General features: G+C 61.6%; 1 protein-coding gene across 1 annotated transcript; it reads left to right on the top strand.

Annotated features, from left to right (window-relative positions):
• Positions 1–1,325: 1,325 nt before the first annotated feature.
• LOC124651752 (flavonoid O-methyltransferase-like protein Os11g0303600) lies at positions 1,326–2,636 on the top strand. Its single transcript, XM_047190791.1, has 2 exons — positions 1,326–2,159; positions 2,268–2,636. Exons 1-2 carry the CDS (start codon positions 1,347–1,349, stop codon positions 2,556–2,558), a joined length of 1,104 nt encoding a protein of 367 aa, XP_047046747.1. The 5' UTR covers positions 1,326–1,346; the 3' UTR covers positions 2,559–2,636.
• Positions 2,637–11,075: the final 8,439 nt, after the last annotated feature.

The following is an 11,075-nucleotide window of genomic DNA, read 5'->3' as shown; positions in this document are numbered from 1 at the left end:
CGTGAGCATTTACAGTGAATCCTTCATCGAAACTGCTTGTCAACACCTTCTGCTCCTCGTTGGGATCGACATTCTTACTTATCGAAGATACTACGATACACCCCCTATACTTGTGGGTCATCACACGCCATGCTTCAGCTCCTCCTCGCCACCAAGGCCGGCCAGGAGCAAAGAAAAGGCATACCTTGCAGCTCCGCGAAGAAACCCCACCTCGCCTCCACGGCCGGCCAGGGGAACTTCGGTAGTGCTGCCGAGATAGAGAGGACAACCCGTCTCCGTAGATTCGATGAAGAAGAAGACGGCGCTGCTTCTTACCCCTTCTCCCTCCAACCACCAAAATAGAGAGAGGGCAAGCATCAGCCCTAGCCTGGTCAAGACCCAGCGGCTCAGATCTTGACCACCGCCTCACTACAGGGCACCTTATTGTTGGAGTAGCCGCCGAACACCACCCGCGTCCCTCCGACGAGGACGACAAGGAAGAAGAACGAGCGACCATCGCCGGATCGGCCCAAGGCGGCCGGCGAACTCCACTCGGCATCAAGCCGGCCTGCGGCACAGAGGCCACACCTACACCTAGTATTTACACTACAAAGGCCGCCGCCTTCCCTTAGCGCATCTCGACCGGCGGCGCCGGCGAGAGTGGCCTCGGGTCGGCCCGGCGAAAGAGAGGCTCCTCTCAAACTAATGTAGCGCGAGGAGAGCAAGGGAGGGGGAAAGTGAGCCGCCCGTTCATAAGGAGCATCAAAAGCCCTGTTAAGAAACTGTTAAAGAAAAAGTAGCATCAAAAGCTAGCAGCGAGCACAGCAGGAGAAACAAGCAAAATTCAGATATGGCACAGTTTTAAACGAGTATTATCCCATCCCCTCTTTTTTTCCCATCGCGAGCGACGCCCTGGCCCCATCTCGCTCCACCCCGCCGGCCAGCCTTTCTCCCCATCCCCTGCTCTTGTACCACCACCGCGACGCCGGCATGCCGCCACCCTCCACCTCCACCTTCAAATAAAAGGCTTTGGACCGTAGAACCGTCCCCTAGCAAATAAAACAGTTTTACTCACCGTAGAACCGTCCCCTAGCAAATAAAACAGTTTCATAAAACGGACAAACCACTGTGTGCTCCAGCTTGGCAAATGTTGTCCTTATTCATCCACGTGGCGCACCAGCTAGTGGACAGCCTTATGCTGACACGTGGCATATCAAGTACTGGAGCGTTGCATGGTAAGGCTTGGACTTGGTCAAAGGGACTCCGAGGGATCCGGGCCTATAAATGTTGACCTCGGCCCCCTTGAGCTGAGCACTTGCACCAACAGCTAACAAACCATCATTGTTGAAAACCATCGGTCCAGGCTAATGGCGGCTTCTTCCAGCGATGAGCTATTGCAGGCACACGCCGAGCTTTGGAACCACACCTTCAGCTACCTCAAATCCATGGCGCTCGAGTGCGCCATCAAGCTCGGGATTCCCACTGCCATCCACCGTTACGGTGGCGCCGCCTCGCTACCTGACCTGCTTGCTACCCTTCCAGTACCGGAGAGCAAGAAATCCTACCTGCCTCGCCTCATGAGGTTCCTTGCCGTATCAGGTATCTTTACTGTTGATTTTCCGACAACAGGGGAGTGTGCAAACGGTGGCGCAGACGGTACCTACCGCCTCACTCCACTGTCTCGCCTCCTCGTCGACGATGACACAGGCGCTCGTGCTGACCAGTGCACGAACTTCTCGCCGTTCGTGCTCTCCCAGACCAACAGGTATCTTGTCACGGCGGCCCTGCACCTCTCCGAGTGGTTCAAGAGCGATGAAGGCTCAGCCTCCGCTGGGACGCCGTTCAAGATGGCGCATGGCACAGACCTGTGGACAATCATGTCCCGTGACCCGACGATAAATCAGGTCTTCAACGCCGGCATGGCATCCGACACCCAGTTCACGATGAATTTCGTGGTCAGCAACTGCAGCGAGGTGTTCGACGGGGTAACCTCACTAGTCGACGTCGGGGGCGGGAATGGCACATCGGCGAGGGCGATCGCCAAGGCCTTCCCACACATCAAGTGCTCAGTTCTGGATCTTCCCATCGTGATCAATTCCACCCCAGCTGACGGTGTGGTCAAGTACATCGCAGGTGACATGATGAGTCTAATCCCAATGGCTGATGCTGTGTTCCTCAAGGTACAACACTAGTTTCTTTTGGTTGAAAATTTATTATAAACTGTTTAATTTAGCGTGCTGATTGTTTCCCCCTTAAGTGAAAAAAAAAACTGTTGAATTTCGTTGCAGCACGTGCTGCATGATTGGAACGACGAGGTCTGCGTGAAAATCCTGACAGAGTGCAGGAAGGCAATCCCCGAGTCCAGGGGCAAAGTTATCATCATGGACGTCGTCGTCGGGTCTCCTTCTGAAGCCAATTACGAAGGCCAGGTCATGTCCGATCTGCTGATGATGGTAATCACATCAGGCAAGGAGCGTGACGAGCATGAGTGGCGCAAGATATTCATGGACGCTGGGTTCAGTCACTACAAGTCGAGGTCCATTGTAGGGTGCTTGTCCATCACCGAGCTGTATCCTTAATTAGCCATGCATGACTACAACAAATATTTGTTGGTCCTGGAAAGTCTGTTTTGCTCGTGTAGGGCCTAAAGTATCTTTATCTGGTAGCAGTTTGTCTGTATGCCTCAAATGGCTTCATCTGTTGCCTAACTGGGTGGAAATTAATAAATCAGATCTTTTTAGCGGTTGATCGATATTGGTTCTTTGTTTCGGCTCTTTCATGATTTTCTGTTTTCAAGGCCAGGAGCATTTCCTCCTGTGGTGTGTATGTGTTTAATCATATTGGCATGGCGAGTTTCTGCGATCAGACGGCAATGACACTGTATGGCCTGAAATCGGTTGTCTTTTGTACCTGATCTGGTTGCCAGTGATTTGGCATACATGGGTGTGGTGACAATGAACCCAGATGCTTAGAATTAATAGTGAGTTTTATTTTAAAAAGGGGACTGGGGACTATCTATCTATATGGTGACTGAGTTGTATCTCAGTTGATCTAGTATGACATGATTTTTTTTCGGCAGGTGAGATGCTCGATATATTAATAGAAGAGGGTTCCGAATACAGCGACAAGCGACGGCATCAACAACACGATCAAGCAGGTGGATGCCAAGCCACTGCTGAGAAAAACTAGGCGACTACTCGCGAGGTGAGGAGATCTTCGCGCCAGCGCGGTCCCAAGCCGCGGCCTCATCAGCAATCTTGGCGATCAGGGACTCCAGCGTCGAGGTAGACGCCCGGAAGGTACGGGCATTGCGCTCAAGCCAAATGTGCCAGAGGACAAGCATAGCCCAGGACCGCACCCGAGAAGCTTCGGCGTTTGGTAGCCCCGTGGCCAGGCCGCCCATCCAGTCGACGACCCTGTGGTGCACGTCCCAGGTGGCAGGGTTCAGGGTTGGCGCCGCCGCAAGCGTGGCAACCCTCTCCCAAATCGTGCGCGAAAGGGGGCACTCGACGAACAGATGCGCTGTGGTCTTGAGGTTGCGCATGCAAAGCGGGCAGAAGTAGCCATTTGGCCATTGCCGCGCCAGAAGTCTATCAGCCGTCATCAACCGATTCTGAGCGAGCAACCAAGCGAAGAGCCGACACCTAGGGGTAGCCCAGGGCTTCCAAATGAGCTGGACAAAGGGTGACTCCACCGCGCCCGCAAACTGGAGACGGTAAGCGGAGGAGGCTGAGTAGACACCGTCGCTGGAGAAGCGCCAAGCGAACTTGTCTCGCGTCCTCGGGGAGAGCTGCGCCAGCTCCAGCAACGCTCGAAGAGCCACGAAAGACTCCAAAAGAGGCGGGGTGACCCGCGCGCGGGTCCTGCACCCAGGTCCCATTACGCAGGGCATCTCGCACGCAGCGATGTTTGCGACGCGAGAGGCCGTAGAGGGCTGGGGCCAAGGACCTAGGGGATGCCCCGAAGAGCCAGGAGTCGTGCCAGAAACTAGCTGTGGCACCATCCCCAATGTCCACAGAGGTAGCCATGGAAAACAACTGGCGGTCCGAATCGTCACAGGGGACCGGGAGGCCAACCCAGGGCCTCTCAGGCTGGGTGCGCTGGAACCACAACCAGCGGAGGCGAAGCGCGCGGCTGAAACGCTCAAGATCGAGGACGCCCAGGCCACCAAGATCGCGTGGGCGGCAGACCCTAGCCCAGGCGACCTTGCAGCGCCCGCCAGACCAGGTGACGTCGGCCGCCCACAGCCACGCACGTCGAATCTTGTCGACGGCCTTCACAAGCCACACCGGCGGGGCGAAGACCGAGAAGAGGTAGGTCGGCAGCGCAGAAAGGACAGCCTTGAGGAGTGCCAAGCGGCCGGCATGCGAGAAGAGGCGAAGCTTCCATCGCGCCAGACGGCTCCCCAACTTGTCGATGAGAGGCTGGAAGTCAATCCGCCGCGGGCGGCGGAAACCGAGCGGCAGGCCCAAGTACCGGCAAGGGAAGGAGCCCGTGGCGGCTCCCAGCGGCGACGCAATGGCTGCAAGGTCTAGCCCCTGGCAGTGGATGCCGAAGACGGTGCTCTTGGCCAGATTCACGTGGAGGCTAGAGGCAGCGCCGAAGCGGAGGAGGATAGCGTGCACGTGCTCCATCTCAGCGCGCACCGGATTTAGGAAAACCGCGGCGTCATCCGCGTATAGGGAGCAGCGCAGCTTGGCCTTTGTGCCTCACAGCGGGGAGAGGATCCCAGCGCGAGTAGCAAGGTCGAAGAGGCGGTGTAGGGGCTCGATCGCGAGGATGAAGAGGAGGGGCGAGAGGGGGTCCCCCTGCCTGAGGCCGCGATGGTGGGGGAAGCGCGGCCCCACCTCGCCGTTTAGGATGACACGGGAGGATGAGGTCGCGAGCATCATCGCGATCCAGTCGCACCAACGGGCGCTGAAACCCCGCGCGCGCAGCATGTCCAAGAGGTACGTCCAAGACACGGAGTCGAAGGCGTGCGCGATGTCGAGCTTGAGGAAGACAAGGGGGAACCGGGCACGATGGAAGTGTCGGACGATCCCTTGCACGTAAATGAAGTTGTCCTGGATAGACCGGCCGCGGATGAACGCGCTCTGCCCCTCGGCGATCAGCTCGCCTATGCGTTTGGCCAGCCGGATAGCCAGCACCTTCATGAAGAGCTTGGCCACTCCATGCATCAGACTAATGGGGCGGAAGTCGGCGAGCGATGCGGGGTTGTCGACCTTCGGGATGAGGACGATGTGCGAGGAGTTGATGCAGGAGAGGCTAGAGCGGTTAGCGCTGTGGAGCTGCTGGAAGGCGAGCACAACGTCGGACTTAATGGTTTGCCAACACGCCTTGAAGAAAAGGGCGTTGAAACCGTCGGGCCCGGGCGCCTTGTCACTAGGCATCTCAAGGAGGGCAGCAAGGATCTCCTCCTCGGAGAAGACAACATCGAGCGACGCGAAGTCAGCTACAGGCAGCCCAAGCTCCTCCCAATTGAGCTCCTCCCGCTCCGCGTCCGCGGCGCTGAAGAGCGACGCGAAGTGAGAGTGGACAACCTGCTGCTTATGGCGCTGCTCCGTGGCCGTGCCCCCGGCGTGGTTGAGGGCATGGATGAAGTTTTTTCGGCGCCGCCCATTAGCCTTGAGGTGGAAGAAGCGTGTGTTGGCATCTCCCGCCCGAAGCCAAGAGATACGAGAGCGCTGCCTCATCTTGATCCTTTCGATGACCGCCAACCCCAAAACACGGGATTTGAGCGGCGCCGCGGCTCGCGCTCGTCCTCCTGTAAGGGGCGAGACTCCTGCGCGCAATCAAGCTGGAAGATGATATCCTCAGCCATCAGCGAGCTGGAGCTTGGTGTCCCCAACTCGAAGCTTGTGCCACCTCTTGAGGGCCTTACCCACACGGTGCAGCTTGAAGGACAGCCGGCCCACGGCGTCCAAGGCCGGGGTGGGAGCGGCCCAAGAGGTCGCAACCACGTCCCCGAAGCCGTCGACATGAGGCCAGAAAGACTCAAACCGAAACCTGGGATACGTCGGACCAGCCCGTCGCTAGTGAGAAGCAAGGGGCAGTGGTCGGAGAGGGACGAGGAGAGGGGCTGCAGGCGCACGGCTGAGAAGGAAGCATCCCAGGCCGTGTCGCAGAAGGCGCGATCCAGGCGGACGAGGGTGGGGGAGGCCTGCTCGTTGCTCCACGTGAAACGTCGACCGGAGAGCTTAAGCTCCTTGAGCACGGAGCCGTTGAGGGCGTCGCGGAACCGGCGCATCATTGCCCGGTTAAGGTTGCTGTTGTTCTTGTCCCGCGCCTCGTAAATGACATTGAAATCACCAACGAGCAGCCAAGGGCCGGCGATGACGGATCGCAGCCGCACCAACTCCTGAAGGAAAAGGATCTTGTCGGCGTCGTCGTTAGGGCCGTAAACCGTAGTGAGGGTCCAAGCGGCGCCGCCAAGGACGGGTGTGATCTTGGCCGTGATGGCAAAACGCGAGACATGGACCTCATCGACCACGAAGACACTAGAGTCCCATAGCAGCATGATGCCACCCCTGGTACCCGTGGCGAAAAGGTCCAAGGCCCCGTCAAGGCGCGGCCCCGCGATCTCGCGACGCACCGAATCGGGAACACACGAAAGCTTGGTCTCCTGGAGGCAAGCCAAAGCGCAACGATGCTGCAGCAGCTTATGGCACACGGCGGCACGCCGGCGACGTCGTTGAGCCCGCGAACATTCCAGCTTAGCAGCGAGAAGCTAAACATTGGGACACGAAGGATCCCCGGTGAGCCAGCACGAAACACAAAACCACACAAGGATTACGATTACGAGACGAACGAAGACGGTACAAACTAAGATAGGGTAAAGCCTGAGCTCCGTCAAGCTCCTAGAGACGCTGCTCGGCGAAGGCAGAACAAAGGGGCCCGAACAGAGGGCCGCGGCCAAGATTGGCGCGCACACATCGAAGGTTTCTAACATGGAAACTGACTAGCTGCGAGGGGCCGGCTGAAGGCATCTAGGCGCCAACCTCGTCCGCGCCCAGGCATGCCTGCAGGTCCTCGTCCGGCAGCGTGATGGAGGCGTGGGAGCCGATCCCGACGATGCGCGCCAGCTTGGTGACCGCCTTCCTCCCAAGCGGCGACCTGAAGCGGTCGACGTAGCGGCCGCGCACCTTCGGCGAGTGGTCCTGGACGCGGTCGATGAACTCGAGCTGCTTAGCCAAGAGCGCCTGAGCCCGCTCCGCAGCAGAGAGGGTGCCCAGCCCGAGGGACTCTATGCGGGCGCTGCGCCTGGCCGGCGTGCCGGACGTGGCCGGCTGCACCACAGCGGCGGCGGCAGCGACCGAGGGCGGCGCCCCCAGAACGGCCGGCTCCGGCCGCGAGAACAACCCGTCAAGGAAGGGGCTGCCGCCTCCCAGCTCGAGGCTCTGAAGGCGCGAGCGACGTCGTCCACCAGGGGCATGGGGCACCCCATAACCGTGGCAGGCAGAGGTGCAGCAGGGCCAAACGCACCCACAGCCTCAAAGAAAGCCTCGTCGTCAGCGCGGCCCACTCCCACGTGGCCGAGGGTAAGCTGCAGCAGGCCATGCAGCGGAGGCGAGGTCACCATGCAGGAGGAACGGGCGACAGGCACGGGCGACAGGCACGGGCCAGGACCACCCGTCCGTGGCCACGGGCTCGCCCAGCATCACGGGAGGAGGCAGAGCGAGCTCCAGCAGCTCGCAGTCTGACCTGCTGTGGAGCAGCGGCCAGTCCACCGCAGGAGCAGCGACGGCAGGCATGCGGGAGGCTGCGTCCTCCAGCAGCATCGGGTCGACGCGAGTGAGGTCGGACCAGCAACGGTCAGCGTCGAAGTCGAACTGGCAAGCGGCCAAATCCGGCACAGGGCTCCCAAAAGAGACATGTGAGGGAGGCATAGGCTCACCCAGAAGCAGCCAAGGCTGCCCAACAGGTGGGGGCGGGACGACCAGCTCTGTGGAGAGCACGTGCTCCTCCACCGCGCACGTAGCAGGGGCCAACGAAGCCGACCCGGAGCCACACGCCGGCGGAGAGTCAACGGCAGCCTCGTCACGGCGGCGGCCGGCACCACCACGCTGGCCACGGGCGCGGGCGCCTGCACGCTACCCTCTGGAGCGTTGCAGCCGAGGAACGTGCCCTTGAAAGAGCGGCGGCCGCGCGGCCTCCTGCCGGCACCGGCGTCGTCCGCGTCATCGTCGCGCCTGCGAGGCTGCAGGCGCTCGTGCGCACCACCGTGAGGCCGGGGCGGCTGCGAGGAGCGGGTGTCCTCGACGCCAAGGGCCCATGAGTAGCGGACGGGGGCGGCACCACGCCGTTCGGTCCCGCACTCTCCTTGGAGGTGTCAAGGTGGATGAGCACCGGGTAGGTGGCGCCTCCGCGCTCCGGCACCGGCGGCACTCCTTCCGCGCACACGACACGGCCCGAGAGGTCGATCTGTTCTATGATGGAGAACGTGTTGGAGGTGGGGATGACGTCGGGGTTCCACGCCCAGCCCCATGCAAAGCAAGCGGAGGTGTTCACCCTCTCCACGCTCTGCTGCTCGAGGCGGTCAATGATGACCTTGCCGGCGACCACCTACAGGGCGGCATCCACCGTCCAGGACTGCTGCGGCAGCCCCTCGATCGCGAGGCGGCAGTAGAAGCGCCAGGTGCGCTGGATGCCACGGGCGGTCGGCAACCACAGCTTGAGGGAGAGAGTGGCGCCACGGCACGGGAGGGAGCCCGCCTCCAAGGCGATGCGGCGGTGGTTCGGGACGTCAAAGCGGATGAGGAAATCCTCTGGGGCGTGCTTGGTGACCACGACCTTGGCCCAGGGGATGCTGAGCTCGCGCTCCAGCGCGCGCGCAGCAGCGTCCGGCGAGACGTCACGGCTCTCCGAGAGAGTCCCCACGAGAGCCGTGGTGGTGAGCGCCTTGACCATGTGCTCCATGGGAGGGGTGGCGACGACGAAGGAGTGGCTCTCGAACATGCGCAGCGGGGCGGCGCCGCCGCGGGTGGCCATGGCAAATGTGGGCGGGGCTGGCATCGGTGGCGGAGGTGGTGGAACGCGGCGCGGCTCTGGGGCAGGCGGGGTGGCGGACGGGGTGGCAGACAGAGTGGCTCTCGAACATGCGCAGCGGGGCGGCGCCGCCGCGGGTGGCCATGGCAAATGTGGGCGCGGCTGGCGTCGGTGGCGGAGGTGGTGGAACGCGGCGCGGCTCCGGGGCAGGCGGGGTGGCGGACGGAGAGGGAGAGGCACGGGCGCGTAGCTTAACACGGCGGCGACGGCAGTGCCGCTCGGTGTGGCCGCAGCGGCGGCAGAAGATGCAGCGGATGGGGTCACGGCAGCTCGAGGCGAAGTGCTTGGAGGAGAGGCAGCGGAAGCACCATCCCCGTAGGTCCTTCTTAAAGGCGAGGGGTAGCGAGCTAGGCCGCGGCCCGGAGGCGCGGGCGCCATTACTGCCCCGGCCCGAAGCAGGTACGTGCAACTCCTTCCTCCGGTGCTTGGGGCGCGGAGTTTGCCAAACTCGGCCGTCCGCCGGGTCCTCGGGGCGGGTGGTTGGGGTGTGAATGCAGCGGGAGAGGGAGGGAGCGGTCTCCGAGGCCGGCTGACCCGCCGAGGCCGCCAGGGGCGCCAGAGAGGGCTGGCCGCGGTCAGGCGACGCAGACCCTGCAGGGGAAGATTCGGGCGGAGCGCCCCGCCCGCCCTCATGAAGCATGCCCTGCAGCGTGGCGTCCAGGCCAATGAATGGCGCGGCGGGCTGCGCAGCGTAGCTGGAGGCGCTAGCTGGGCGCATCGCAGGCGATTGAAGGAGGTGCAGAAGGGGATCCGCAGCATCTCTCCCCCGATCCGAATCCGAGCACAGGGAGGGTAAGCCAGGCAGAGGGGAGGTGCCCGTTGGGCCCGGAGTGAGCACCAACGGGAGGGTGGTCGCCGGCGTCTGGAACGTCATCGGCGAGGGGCTGGTGGGTGGGAGGGTGGAGGGGCGGGGCGGAGCTCCTATTTCGCCCATGGCTGGAATTCAGTTCGCGGAATATCCTAGCTCTGTCCTGGACATGGAGGACGAGACTGGTTACAGCAACACAAGCAGGCACAGACATCCGGAGCTACTCTCAACGGGAATTTGAAGTCACGACACAGGCGAGGGCCGTCAGGCTCGCAGCACAACAACACAAGACGGCGGCCGGGTTTAAGGGCCATCCGGATAGGTTCACCTATGCCGACCATTCTTGGCTTAGAGAGATCGTTCCATTTGGCCAAAACGAGGGCGCTTGGTCAATCCGTTGTAAGGCATTAACATCTGGATCTTGCTTTCGAGGCCCTGGCCGCCGGTGCCTTCAAATACAGGTCAAGAAAGGGAGACAAGAGGAGAAATGTGGATATATGAAGCAGGAGCATGGGAGTGGCCAAGCCGGATGGTAAGAGCATGTGTAACAGACCCCTTAAAACCCGCCCACCCCGTAAAATTCCGGCGGGATACGGGGTGAGCGCGGTTTGGGCCGTCTAGCAGGCCCCGTATTCGGGCCAGCCCGTTTCGGCCGAATACGGGCCCCATCAAATCCACACCGCCACCCCTTACATATACCGGGGCGAAGGTGTGAGTGAGGGGTTCGACCCTCACTCGCAACCCTAGCTCCGCCGTCGTGGCTGCCGCCTCCCCGCAAAGCTCCGGCGAGAAATCCCGCGCTGCTCGCCGAAGCATTCCAACCGCCGGTCGCCATGTTCGCTCGCCGAAGCAGTACCGCGTGTCCCGCGAGCGGATCGAAGAGATCCCGCTCACCGGACACCATCGAGGAGGCGTGGCGGCACCAATGCAAGCGCTCCTCCGCCGGGAGTCGCCGTGCGGCGTGCCGGTATGCCGACGTGTTGTACATGCCGTCGTCGCTCCGTGAATTCACCGCGGACGGGCGCTGGTACAACGAAGATCCGCCGCTCAAGCCGATGAGCGGAGGCGACTTCGAGAAGTGGCGCGCCGAGTGGGAGCGAACCGCGTTGCGAAGGCGTCATGGGACGCGCGCATCGGGAGCACCAGCGGTGGAGGAAGCGGAGGAGCCGGCGAGGAGTAGGTGGAGGAGGATGACCCCCTCTTCCTGCAGGCGGTGGCCGCATCCGAGAAGGATGCCACCGAA

This window comes from Lolium rigidum, chromosome 5 (genome assembly GCF_022539505.1).
Source record: "Lolium rigidum isolate FL_2022 chromosome 5, APGP_CSIRO_Lrig_0.1, whole genome shotgun sequence".
Taxonomy (NCBI): Eukaryota; Viridiplantae; Streptophyta; class Magnoliopsida; order Poales; family Poaceae; genus Lolium; species Lolium rigidum.
Note: the sequence above shows the minus strand (reverse complement) of the source record. Positions and strands in the feature narration are given on the sequence as shown.